Here is a 14670-nt window from a genome sequence, read left to right on the forward strand (position 1 = left end):
GATAAGTGGAGCAGACAGAAGGCCAACCTTATTAAATGATTCCATTTCCACCGATAGGCAGAGATGGCATTAGCTTGCTCATAACTACTGCGTCACTACAATCCTTAGCATGATTATGACGGGTAAGTGATCGATACCTGGATGAGACCTGTCAAATATCAATTTATTATCCAGTTTTGCAGTTACAAGGTTAGTGCATTAACCCACCACCACCACAAAGTTAAATGCTTGGCTGTTGCTACTCTAAGATATTTGGTTACAGACTAAAAGATTTATTGGACTTTGTATTCCATCCTCAGGAGTACTAGCCAATGAGAAATTAGTATACATTAATTGATAGGCACTTGGTATAGACACTAAGTTGCTAGTGCTAGAATTTGTACAAAACCAGCTTTAGGTGCATTTCTGTTTGACAAACTGAAACAAGAGCAAAGGGTGGAATAAAATACATTTTGAAGTTGTGTGTCTATCTGGAAAGTTGATTTAGCACCACAGGTGTCACAGACATAAGCCTGCTACCTTTGCATCTCACACAGGATACCTTACGGTGAATGTAGAGGGCAGAAGCATATGTACCAAACCACCAAATATATGCAGATCTTGCAGGTCATGCTGAAAGAGAATGTTAGAGAACGAGTCTGGCTGTGGCTAGGCTAATATAGAATTTTTAGAGCATTAAACCACTTCACTTATTTCATTAACATCTTATAGGAATTTAACATCCATTTTAAAGAAGATGGATAGTAGCATACTGGAATTCTAGTGTTAGGGCTACAACTTTAGTTAGTTCCAAAACCAAATATTATCTACTTAAAGGACAGATTTGTTTATACAAGAAAAGCAGGATTTGTAAACGAATACAGTGAGTGAGTGAGTGAGTCTCTCCCTCTCTCTCTCCCCCTCTTCCCGCAAGTAGGACTGGATATGCAGATATGCTAATTGTTAAACAAAGTTGCAGCATTTCACAAATGCGATTAACTGATGTGAATAAAATTCTCACCACATTAAGACACTGATAAGAACAAGCCAGAAATCTACTTAAAATCCTGTTTTATTATGTACCCATTGATAAAATATAAATAAGAATTTTTAAACAAAACTGAATCCATAATTTGATAGGCACATTTGAATAGGTTTCAAGTTTTAATACCAGACATTCTAGTTAGTTTCCCAAGAAAGATTAAAGAAGTTGGCTGAATATCCAGTGCACTCCACAAAAATAAAAATAATTATGTCTAACAATAAGTGGCTCCTTCATTCTAGTATAACTTCTTTAAAAGGCAGAAAAAGTTATTTCAGAAAAAAATGAATGTTTTAAAATGTTAATTCAACCTACATAAGATTCAATATTTGAATGTTTAAAGCTAGTACTTCCAAATTGAAGCCGCAAAACAAATTCCATTATCATCTAGACTTAAAAATATAGATTTCATATAAAAGCTATGGGAGATGTTCACACATCCCAGAAGAGATGAGGTATTTTAACTGTGCAAAACCTAAATCAGTCTAAGAACATGTAGGATCTTTTCATCCATGAGTGTATAGACAACTGCATTGTCCTCTTCACTGAACTTTGTGCATTCAGTATTTTCCTGGTTACAGACGCCAAGAAAAAGTGCACAGATTGTTGTTAAAAAGTCTTTTAAAAAAGGTAGCAGAATGTAAGGCAAGTTCTCCAGTCTATTAGCATTACAATTCTTAGCCTTTCTTCAAGCAAGTCTGATATAAGGAGGTGGCTTGGATAGTTCTTCATCTGCATCCAAGTCTTGATCAGGAAATTGCACTGGAGAATTAAAGATTCTGTCTCCATAGCCTATGAGGGGAGAGAAAGGGAGGGAAAAAACGAACACAACACATTGTAGCTTCTTGGACAAAATCCAAAATAGGGATGTAAGGGAGTAGTCGACTAATTGCAGAGCCACAGCAAGGTTTGGGCCTGTTCCCGGCACAAGCCAGGACTGAGTAGGTTTCCTATTGACTAATCAACTACTTGATTAGTTAAATCCCCAGGGCTCGACAAACCGCTGTTCCTACTCGCCCGTGGTGAGTAGATTTCAGCCAGTCGCACCGTGCGCCCCATTCACTGGCACTGCGCGCATGCACAGTGCCAGTCTGGCGCATGCATGGTGCAGGGCTGGCGAGTTGCTCTCGCCACAGTTTGTCGAGCCCTGTAAATACCCACCTCTTATAACTAATCCAGAGTTTCTTAGTTTTCAGTCACTATCAGGATTTGGCCTGTGATTCATATTCATGAGTTGGAAGGGAGAAGAAAGTTACTTACTTTGCATAGTGCAAACCAGTTCCACAGTCTGCTGCTGATCCTCACCAGGTTGTAACCATTCCTGCAAATGAGATTTGTGGTTATCTTTCTATTGCTAGTCAAAAATGGATTTTCTTATGCAATCTTATAAACCAATTTAGAAATTATCTTTAAAAGTAAACTTTGATTTTGAGTGTGCATCAGAACCTGAGAGCTACAAGCACTACCATTATGAACTCACCAGTCAACCACAACCCTCAACTGGAACCAGAGGTACACAATCAGGTGACAGCGCGCACAAAAAATTGCAGATACAGGACAGTAGCATGTTAATTACAAAAAAAAAAAAACCAAACAAACACACCAAACCAACCAACCACACACACAACGGGGAAAACAGTATTTTTCTTTTATAAAGTTTCAAAGCTGTATTAAGTTAATGTTCAGTAAACTTCCAAAAGAACCACCACAATGTTTTGTTTAGAGTTATGAACTCTTCAGAGTTACAACCTCCATTTGCAAGGTCTATTGTAGTTTATTTGAAACAAGGCTAATATTAATGTACTAGATTTATTATCCCCTTTTCTTCCAAAGGAAGGCTTAGTTTAATATATGGAACTAAAGTGATATTCAGCACTTAATTTACATGTCATTTTTGACATGCATTTACTATAGCCTGATACATTATACAAATCCTTTTTCTTGATGTGTCATGCAGTCAACTTATATTTATCTTCTGATAAAATAGGGGGGGAAATGTGATTTTGTACAAGTTGCTTATTCAATCCACTAGAAGTCCTCCTTCCCTACACTAGTTTAAAAATCAGGAAAGTCAGCTAGAAAACTGCAGTCAAAATATTTGGAGAGATCTTTATAATAGAATAACTCAGATCCTTAATGAAATCTGCTTGGCCAATGATCTTGCTGGTTGAACATTTTCAAAGTTTGCAGCTTTGACACAAGAGGGAGAGTTTTCCTGAAAATCATGTCTTTGTACCTGACTGGCTTTACTGGAGTGGATGCACAAAGACAAATAAGGTTAAAGGGGTATTTATGGCACAAGAAGTGTTACTGGCAGAAGTATGGGATTACACCTTACTCAGAACTTATGCAGTTCATCCCAAACAAGTGATAGTAAAATCCTTTTAACTTATGGTGGTTTTATTTATAGGAAGTGCAGCGTTTATAAAATAACATCTAAATGTACCAATGGATAAAATTAAGAGCAGTGTGGTTTACAAATACAATTGTACAGGCCCTTAAAAAAAAAAAAAAAAAAAAAAAAAAGAGAGAGGTGACTATTACAGACACTTCAGAAACCGCCAAAAATGCTTTTCCATATCTACCAATAGAAATCTGATGCCTTGAGACCTCTCAGGACTAGGAAAAGTAGTCTTAGAACATTAGAATAAACTTAAGCCACTAATAGTCCTGTAGCACCTTAGAGACCAACCAAAAATGTTGGCAATATAGTGAGCTTTCATGGGCACAACCCACTTCTTCAGATGATTGGGCTGTGCCCACGAAAGCCCATTATACCAGCTGCATTTTTGCTTAGTCTCTAAGGTGCTGTAGGACTACTCATTGTTTTTTAAAGTGTTTTCTATTACAGACTAACATAGCCACCCATCTGAAACTTCAGAACATTAGGGAATTCCTCTGTCAGCTCAAGTTCATAAAGACATCTTAATCTCCAGGGCTACGTCTACACTGAAGGCTTCTTGCACAAGAACTGTTTTGCAGAAGAGTTCTTGTGCAAAAGGTCTTCCACAAGAGTGCGTCCACATTGCCATGTGCTTTTGCGCAAGAGCATCCATGGCAGTGTGGATGTTCTCTTGGCCATAAGAGCTTTCTTGCACATTTTAGCCATTGGGGTTTCTTGCGCAAGAAAATCATGTTGCCTGTCTACACTGCCTTCTTGTGGAAGAGCTCTTGCACAAGAGGGCTTATTCCTCGTGGGGAGAGGAATAACTCTTCCAGAAGAAGCCCTGTTTTCCAACGCTGTACTGTAAATTTACTTGCACAAGAACGCACGTGCAGTGTAGACACCCGGCAAGTTTTTGCGCAAGAACAGCTGTTCTTGGGCAAAAAGCCTGCAGTGTAGACGTAGCCCAGGGGTTTACAAGAAGACATCAGGCCTTCTGCCTTTCATCAGATCAGGACTCTCCAATGTCTCAAGGGCAATGTAATTTTCAGGAGTTTGGGGGGAGAAAAAGGAGTGGATTACATAGGGAAAACTGGAGGGAAAGCAGCAGGAAACTGACAGTTCCATTTTTGAAGAGGAAAAAGGGTATGGCACTGACAATTTGAATTATTAGAACTAGCCATGGTGGAGGCAGATTAGCATGTAGAGCTCAGATAAACCAATCACATAAATCACCAAGGGCACGTCTAGACTACCCTCGGCTTCTGAAAGATCCCTTATTCAGAAGGGGTTTAAAAAAAACCTGTCTAGACAGGGTTTATCATGCAACCCTCCCTCCCTTTTTCAAAAGAACTCTTATTCCTTAAAAAAAGGTTTACAGGGTTCTTTCAAAGGGGGGAGGGGAAAGTTATGTAAAACCCCCCCATATAGCTGCTGCGTGTGCCCAGAAAAAACCTCTTCCAAAAAAGAGATCGGAAGAAGCCATGCAAATTCATGCCAAATTTACATATCTTCTTTCAGAAGCCGAGGGTAGGTTAGACATACCCTAATGCATTTACTCCAATCCACACATTTTCCCCCTATGTACCACATATGATCCAATATAATTAGAAACTAAGTTAAAGTCAGCACTTCCATACCATTCCAGTTACATTGTCATAACACGAACAACGTGGAAGACTTCGGCAGCCTACATAAGCAATAACCAGCACAATGGTAGCACTGCAGATAGATGCAATTAGCATTGTTATGTTGGCTCCTTTGACAACCTTACTAAGCACAAACTTCTGTAAAAGAAACAAAAGAAACATCAGAGGGATAAACAATGCAGTAAATTTAACTTCCAAAAAAACCCAATTTTGATTAGCGATTGAATACTCTGAAGTGTATTTACTATTTTCATTGTAAAAAACTACTTCCACATGTCAACAAGGGATTACAATAGTTTAAGAATTGATATTTTCTAAGCATGTTTCATTTAAGATTAAAATGAACATTGCTGATTTCCACAGGACACACCTTTCCCTTCTGTATTTGTCTCTTTGTACTACCGTCTGCAATGGAAACAATTTCTTATCAGTTTTGTATTATATTGTTATGTTTGAAATCATCAGGTATTGGTTAAACTTCAGTGTATTTAACACCTTGTCCCAACAGTGCTGTACTCCAGCATTGACTAACAGCTTTAGAAATAGTTGTACTGATTCAGGAAAAGGGTCAGCAAAATAAATACAGAAGGACCATCCCCCTAATCATCTTTGTCCATAGAGGGACACATCACATCTACACAGCATGACATCAGCAAGTTGGCCTGCAGTAAGTAGTAAATGGATCTATTTATATGGTTTTCATAAATACAATCATCCTAGGTTATGATGGTACTAAAAAGATTTTGTATCAAGAGACCAGATAGTGGCAGAAAATTTGCAGAAGCAATGATCTAAACATCAGCACCTAAATATAGGTACTTAAGTGGCCTGATAATTCAAAAGACATGACCTTTTACTTCTAGAGCTTTACATCCATGACTCAAGTCATTAATGGAGATGGGTAAATATTTTTATACTTTTCCCATTTTTAACAGTTATGCAAACTGAGGTGCAGAGAAGTTAAGTCATATTGCAAGCTTTGATGGAGTTGGGACTCAATCTTTTCATTCAGCCCTAGACTCTACTGCAGTTTAGTGAAATTGCTGAGTGATCTTGTAATTTGTTCACATACGAGCCCATAATATTTTTTATAAACTCAAGCTAATGTCAATCTTTCCTGTCCCATTCATTCATTTTCTTAAACTTGGGACAAGTATTCTAATTTTTTTTTCTGTATATCTTAGCACAATGGGCCTCAATCTTGATTTGTATGCCTGTGTGTCTCCATGATCCAATAAAAATTGCACAAATGGATTCTACGGCCAAGAGGGTAAAGGGATTTAGCTCAAATTAAGTTAGAATGTTGGCAGATTTGCTCTTAACTCTTCCTGTTCCATTTCTCCTAAACTCAATTTCATATCAAGGACTTCATCTGTACCAAATCTCCAGTTATATACTCTACATACAGAAACAGCCACCAAGGATTCCCATTTAATGGAAAACATCTCCAAAGCATTTGTGTTCCACAGGGAAGAACCCAGATCTTCACCACTATACGATCACTCTGTGAAGAAGACCCCATGCACTTAACATTTTGACCATCTCATTCCTTGATATTCCTGTAATTGACGCTTCCTAAGATGCGAGTCCAGGATTCTAACAATTCCCATCAGAACAAGCCAGCAGTCCAATCTAGTTCTGTATTCTCTCTAGGACAGTGGCAAGTGCTAGCAGAAGATTATCCTGTGATCCTCCAGAGAACCACAGAGCTTCCTGCATTCATCAATAATAAACTGATCTTAGAACTGTTTGTGTATGCCTGCTTTGCACATATTGAAAGGAAGTGTGAAATTTGGATTGCATTCCTATAGAAGGAAGCACAATTTTGTCATAAAATACTAGCACTCACCGTATGAACAACATGGACTGGCATATGTATGAACACTTCATCTTCTTCACCATAGCTTAAAGTTAGGGAAGCATACACAACTACAATGATGGTGGCAAAACAAGAAAACAGAGAAGCTACTATCATTGCATTCACCTGTATAAGGAAAAAAATTCAAGGAAAATATGGGGTCAGGGACAGGAAAAGTTAGTGCATTGTCTATTTTCCTTTAAAATTAATAAGTCATTCTGAAAGGTATTAATCTGAAAGGTATTAACAATCAAATGTGAGTAACTTCAGATGTCAAACATTCTCAGTTCTGCAGTGATTGCATTCTATTGAGGCTTGTTCGAAAGATAGACTAAGCTAAAACCACATGGAAGCCCAGTGAATTTGTACCAAGACATCAATGCATCACGAGCTCCCCACAGTACTCATTGCTATGTTTACCAGCTGTTTGCCGCCCCTCTCCTTTAATAGACACACAATTCAGGAAACCCTTGTCTGATTCACTTTATCAGATCTAGCTTTCCTATCTTGAATATTGAGGTAAAAATCAGGATCATAAAAGAAAATCATTTACAGCAGATCCTAAAGCTTCACAGTGATAGGTTATTCACGTAGGACAGTAACAGGAAGACTTATGAAACCATGGTCAAGTTCAACAAGTATCTAAGCCACAGCCACCTCTATATTATATATTCCTTATAATATTACATCTTGAGTACAAAGGTATGTGTTTGTTGCTAGAGCAATTAGATTAAGTAAAACCCAAACAGTCTTTTAGTAGTTCACTCATTAAGTAGTTCACTTACAAATTAGAACATATCCTTTTGGAGTTTAGCTGGCCAGAAAGTCAAAAAGCAGGCTCTTTACACGTTTCATTTTAATTTCTATTGTACTATATTGTTCCACAAAACAAATTACATTTCTGAAAATATTTCTCAAGTACATTCAAAAGCAACAGCTAAAAAAAAAATCAGAGCTTGAAGGTATCTAAAACAAGTCATAAATAAGAAAAATCATATATTCTAAAGTAACTAATCCGTAAATGCTGAGAGATTCTCATTTTTCCACATAATGCAATACTGCTACACAGAAATCAGAATGAGGCTCTTACATCAGGATTTAGAAACAAGAGGCAAGAAAAAGAACCAAGCTATTACCAATGTAATATTGCTTACAAAAGATGTCTCTCTTTCACCCCACCCCTTTCAATAATAATAATAATAATAATTTTAAAAAAAATCTACAAACTTACAAGAATTGGATTCTTTTTCTGGGAAGAAAATAAAGCCAGAATTCCAGGAACACACATGACCTGCATGTTAAAAATAACAGATGTGGCAACTGGAAAGAAAGTATGCTAAAAAGTTATGCTACTATACTGGGTATAACAAGTTTCTGAAAAACATGTTCCATAAGGAATCATTTTAAATTACAAGCACTCACAAGGTTATTTAAATTCATAGTTATCTCACAGAACTAGGACATTTGCTCCCTGATTAATAAGAATGAGCTTACGAAGAGCACACACATTTTGTGTCACAATAATTGTGAAACTTCAAGTTTCGTGGTTTTATGGTGCACATCCTGGAGTTCAAGGAATGGCATTCTCCACTTCTTTAGAAAATGAAATATAGTCTCCTAGTGAAAGTTGGTATCAAACTAGCCATTATTCCAGCCTTGCTTTATAAGTTTGGAATCAGATTTCACATTTCAGCAGTGTTACACTTTTCACACTAGCTGAAATGTAACTAGAACATAATTATCTTGGTAATTAAAAGCCATTTGCTTTTGGAAAAGTGACAGTTCTCTTTAGTAGATAGCCTACTGTATAGGAAAACTTATCACCAGGTGTCAGCACATTTATAAATTACATAGAAATTTAAATTCCATTAACTTCTATAGCATATGCTGAAGATATTAAGGAGAGACTGTAGATAAATCTCCATTACCACAAGTTTTGATGCCCTCCGTAACTGCCAATCTTCAGTCAATCCACCTGAAACCTCATATATGCTCCCGTCATGAGAATGTATTAGTGGGTATGGATGTTAAAATGTTTTTAAATAACTGTGTAAAAGCTGAAAATTTCAGCTGTTACATGAAGGGAGTGGGCTGGCCTGCATTTAACCGTGAAGGTTAACTGATGAGCCCAGGCTCATCTGCTTCTAGTCAGAGCAGGTTGCCAGGTTAATAGAGAACCTATGCTTCTGAAGCAGCCCCACAAAAACAAAAGCCCAAGAAGGTATCACCACTGTACAGCAATGATTCCAATCATAATATGCTGTAGCCACGGAAGGTTACTTTTGAATACTCGGTATATTTTCTTATTGGAAACCTTATGAATCTGAGCTGCTCAGAACACTATAAAAGCTTTGATGCAATTAAGCTTTCACCGCTATTAATGAAATCAGTGCTGCCCTCCCATCATAGGGTTAAAAACCAAAATTACGATACTGTTGTACTCTTACTACATACATTCTCAATGAAAAATTCAGCTGTGTTACATGGGCACTGAATCGTTCTTATGAAATGAAGAGGTCTTGTGTGTCCCACCACTACACTGAACTCCAATACTGTCATTAGCTTTATACTTTTGCTTGCAACTTTCAAAATGGAAACTCCACACAGCCTCATCTTCTAAATCACCCCACATCATATGATAAAAGCTGAATTCGGCAGGGACTAGATCAACAAGACATGCTCCGAGTCTTCTTCCTCACCACCCAATATCCCCAAATACTTTCCCAGTACCTCTCCACTCTTGTTTGCAGAGCAGTGGACGAACACTGCATTCAGGAGACATGCTGGGAAGAGTCAGCAGAAGTTTCTCCCAAAAGGAGCCAATATCTGAACTGTTACCCCCACCAAGACAGAAACAAGCAGAAAAATAAGATGTGCAACTTTACCACTCCAGCCCAGATGGGTGCTCTGATTTTACTCAGCGCTGACTCTGTTCTTAAGGTGCCTTCCATCAAACCACTGGCGACACACACTGTAGCACAGGCTATCTGCAAGAGCCCCAGCACAACCATGCTTTTCTGGTTAAAGATGAAATATCTGTAGCGATCCATTATTATTCATCCACACACTACGTGATTTTAGGAAGACACACAAGAATCCTTCACGAAGAGAGCCAGCCTGTTTTCCCTGGCCTAAACAGAAGGAAGGTGCAAGAGGATTAGCACTTCAACAAGTATCTGACAAATTGTTGACATACCTTGCCATTAATAGCATGAGGATCTACTATGACAACAGTGTCAAACATTCTACTTTGCTATGTACATGGAACTTATCTTTTTATGGTTGAGCCAGAAGATGTGGAAAAAAAATACAAGGAGAAAAGTGGATGTCAAAGTCATTCACGCACTACAAAAACTTGTTTTTAAATGCATACATGAAGGTGTTTCTGAACCAAGAGAATCTAGAGAGAGAAATCTTACTTGTAGCATCTGCTGCCAATTTTTCCCCTTTATTCTTAAACTTCGATTAGAAGCCAAGTTTTGTTCTTTCAGTGATGATTTAGGCAGTTATTCAGACCCAAAATTAATGATTATACTGCTCCAGTATATGAAATAAAATTGCTAATAACTACTATAACAAGATGCAGATTGCAGCAGGTTTTCAACATGTTTTAGATGTATTGTTTCCATATTAAGAAGCTATGCCTTGAAGTTACAATATTATCCTTACTGTAACATTTAGCAATACATAATACAGGTTGAACCTCTTAAATCCAGGCCTCCCTGGTCCAACATCATCAATGGTCTGGCAGGATCACTGATGTTGCTGGACTAGAGAGCCCCAGCGCCTGGGAGTGAGAGCCAGTTGGGCGTGCAGTGGCAGGGAGCCGCACTATTGGGACTGGTGAGCCCCATCCTGAGAAGCCTCAGCTGGGCATGGCACAGTGGGGCAGCCAAGGAGTCCCCACCAGGCACAGGGTAACCATGGAGTCCCCGACCCCAAAAGAAACAGGGCAGCAGCGGCTGAGGAGCTCCAGCTGAGAGCCCCAGCCAGCTGACAGAAGTGGGACAGAGCCAAGCCCAAGCCCTGTAGCAGCAGGGCTAGAATGGAGCAGCTGGAGGGAGGGACAGTGTCCTGGGAGGCGGGTGGCAGTGGACCTCTCCTTATCCAACAAATTCCCTTATTTGGGACGGGTCAGGTCCCGAGGGTGCTGGATCAGGGAGGTTCAACCTGTACTTTTTCAATGACAGGGTTCCAGCTACAGTTTGAACCTCTAAAATCTGGGACTCTCCAGTTTGACCTCATCTGTGGTCCGGCAGGACCACGGCTATTGCTGGACCAGAGACCCCTAGCTTGCCAGGTTCAGCAATGCAGCCAGGCTGGGCTGGGCTGACTGTGGGAAGCGTATCCCCAGCAGGGCTGGCACAGTGGGGAGCACAATCCTGGCAAGGGCTGATAGCATGTAGTGCAGCCCCAACCGGGGTTGGGGCAGCAGGGCCAGTGGCCAGGAATACCATCCCGCCAAGGCTGCTGAGGTGGGGAGCGCAGTCCTGCCTGGGGCTGGCGCAGTGGGAAAAACAGCCCTAGGCAGGGCTGGTGTGGGGGGATGCAGCCCCAAGCAGGGCTAACAGTGGGGACAGCAGCCCTAGCCAGGGCTGTAGGCAATAGGCCAGTCTGTCCAGGGCTGGGATGGCGGGAGACACAGCCTCCGTCAGGGCTGGCGACATTGGCAGGTAGTGCAGCCCCAGCCAGAAGCAGAGCCTACAGCTGGGTTGGGAGCCTTGACCTCCTATTGTCTGGCAAACTCAGTGGTTTGGGACCACTCAGCTCTTGAGGGTGCTGGGTAAGGGAGGTTCGACCTGTAGTTCATTATCTCCAGAAATCCAGGGGTTAACCTACTATGTTCCAGACCTCATTACAATTAAATGATATTAAGGAAGTGAAACATTTTAAAAAGTTTAGATTTCTGATATGTATACACATGATGTTAATGACATTTCAACTTGCTGCAGAACATTAAATTCACCTTTCTAGTCAATCCCCTCAAACCCCCCCCCCCCACACACACACAGTTTAGCAGAAGATCTCTAATTTTGTGGTCCACTTTTGTCAAAGGATTTAATGAACTTCCTGTTCACAATTATGCAGACTACATCCCATAACAAATACAGCACTTATTTATGTGGACATTTAACATTAACAAAGTAACCATTTCATCTATCTTAATACAATTCTGCAACTGAAAACACAGACCTGTACCAAGTGATCAACCTACTCTCCACTCAAAACCTGAAAATACTCTGGATCACAGCTCGAGAATTTTGTTTCTCTCTTTGCTCTAGCTCAGTACTTCCAAACCAGGAAGTAAACATGGATGGATACGTGTTTGATCACATTCATATACGTTCAATAGCTATCATAATGAAACCCACAGTAAGGGCCCTCACTCCCACAGAAATCCCCCATTATCAGTTCTATGTTGCCTTCTTTAAAGAAGGTTTCCAATACAGTTTAGCTGGAAATTTAGAATCACCCTCAACTAGACAACTAAGTTTTGCTCATTCTGGGAGTATCAGGAATATTTCTGTGTTACTGTGAAAGAAGCTGAAAATAACACCAACATATTGCTTACTTTTTCCTTTTCAATTCAGTCATTACCAAGTTACAGTTTTAAAATCTAAAAAGTGTCAGTAACATGAATAAGAAATTTATTAAACATAAGGACATTCCTCAAAGCCAAGGTCACTACTACCTGATACAGACTATCCTTCTTGGCCCCAACACAGAGTTAAGCACATGACTCAACATTTCCAGTGGAACTGGGAATACAGTGAGTTCTCTTTCAGTACAAAATATTATGGAGCCAGACTTATTCCCCTTTTACCATCAGTTGTGTGTGTTAAGGCATGGGATTTCATTTTGATGAGGATCATGGACCTCGGGAGGTCATCAAATCCAGCTCCCTGCCCAAAGCAGGCAGTGTTCATACCAAACTGTTATCAAGAGTATATTGCATGAGTTTGGGACATTTATGCCATCTTAAAATAGTAGTCAATATTTAACTCAGAAAAATATTTTTACCTATCCACATCTTTAATCTTTTTAACCAATCAGTAGTGATGCTGAATTGCTTCACCTTACAGGTTTGATTTTTTTCCCCTCAGCAGTTATATTTAGAAAACATTATAGTCCACCCCACCAGCACCAAGACACTCAAAGGCTCACAACCTCTTTAACACACCTTATTGTGTCTAGGTGCTGGGAGTGTCTCTGATTAGTGTGATTTTAAGGGCCTGGTATCCCTAGACAGGATTAATTAAACTAGCTATCCATTACCTTTTCTGGTTCTTGATGGAAAAGCTTTACTTCCTGAAGCTTCCAGCTTGGAAGAGCCACAACCACAAACAAGAGAGTGTAACTCAGACTCAAACAGCCTAGCCAACATATACTATATCCTACTATCAGTGCTTTTTTTTGTGATGGTACTACCTGGTACACAGCACAGGCACCTCCAATCAGAGCTCAACAACTTTTCCCCTGGAGTACCAGCACTTTTTTTTTTAAACCCACACCACAAAAAAAAAAAGCATTGCCTACTATAGTGCAAGGGTGTTAATCGCACAGTCTTGTAGCCTTGTCCTAAGGAACAGCTTGAAGGAAAGAGAACCCTCTTCCAGGGGAGCTGGAAAGGGGACTCATATTCTTCACACTGTAGCAGGAAGTTTTCTTTTAAAGATGCCAGTAAATTATGGCAAAAAAACTCCACTTTAAACAACAGACGGCCCTACGGCACCTTAGAGACTAACAAGAATATAGACAGTATCATGAGCTTTCGTGGGCACCCCGCCCAGGAGCAGCACCCAGAGGTGCGGTAGCTGTAAAGCCAGGCGGGATTTGGGTGGGCGGCTGGGGGCTTTGGAGACTAGGACTGTGGCAGGAAAGAACGAACAAGCCGCTCTCCAGCCATTTTCTGGAGAATAGTGGGAGTCTGGATTTGGCCCCTTTCTACCAGCAAGCCCGCCGCACCGATGCAGCCCCCGCGAGTCTTTGCAGGTCAGGCGCCAGCAACGCCCCCCCCCCTGCCCTGCCCGCGGGAAGTGAAGGGTCTGAGCGCTGGCCCGGCAGCCCCAGAGCGCCGAGCCGGGGGGAGAGGCGGGCGCGAGGCGCGTGCCCAGCCTCCCCGGCCCTGCACAGCGCGCCCGGAGAGGCAGGAGCTGGCCCCGGCACGCGGGCAGCCCGAGCAGAAACTCACCTGCGCAGCGCCCCAGCCCCTCTCCGCAGCCCGGCGGCAAGTCCCGGGCGCACCTGGCCAGGTGAGTCACCGCGCCTGCTCCGTGGCTCCCCTTCAGCGTCTGCTCCTGCTGCGCCCCGCCCCCCGGCTTTAACCCCTGCAATGCCGCGCTGCGCTCTCAGCATCCCCCGGGCCAAGTGCTCTAGTCCCTCCTTGGACAGCAGCACTGTGAAGATCACCAGCTGCAACAGGCGGGGCAGAGGGGTTGTGGGACCAGAGAGCCCCTGGACCAGAGAGCGTGGCCCAGATGGGAATCTGGCAGCAGAGGGGCTGGTGGCCAGAAGGGGACCCGGACAAGAGGCTGGCACCCCCATCTACCTCCCCACTCCCCACCAGCTTGGAGGCCAGACCAGGGGTGCAGCAAACTCCCTCTTTCGGACTGGTCGGGTGCTGAGTGTGCTGGACCAGGGCCATCCAACCGGTATTAGAATTGGAAAAGATGTCAAGAAGGGCAGCAGCAATGAATAGGGGTATGGAACAGCTTCTCTGTGAGGAGAGGTTAAAAAGACTGGGACTTTTGGAAAAGAG

General features: G+C 41.4%; 1 protein-coding gene across 1 annotated transcript; it reads right to left on the reverse strand.

Annotated features, from left to right (window-relative positions):
- Window positions 1-1033: 1033 nt before the first annotated feature.
- Window positions 1034-14245, reverse strand: LOC102461891 (uncharacterized). Its single transcript, XM_075929929.2, has 7 exons — window positions 14104-14245; window positions 9797-10042; window positions 8143-8202; window positions 6903-7037; window positions 5045-5191; window positions 2282-2342; window positions 1034-1813 (listed from the first exon to the last, which is right to left on the reverse strand). Exons 2-7 carry the CDS (start codon window positions 9959-9961, stop codon window positions 1710-1712), a joined length of 672 nt encoding a protein of 223 aa, XP_075786044.1. The 5' UTR covers window positions 9962-10042; window positions 14104-14245; the 3' UTR covers window positions 1034-1709.
- Window positions 14246-14670: the final 425 nt, after the last annotated feature.

Source organism: Pelodiscus sinensis, chromosome 4 (genome assembly GCF_052426305.1).
Source record: "Pelodiscus sinensis isolate ZL-2025 chromosome 4, ASM5242630v1, whole genome shotgun sequence".
NCBI classification, from domain to species: domain Eukaryota; kingdom Metazoa; phylum Chordata; order Testudines; family Trionychidae; genus Pelodiscus; species Pelodiscus sinensis.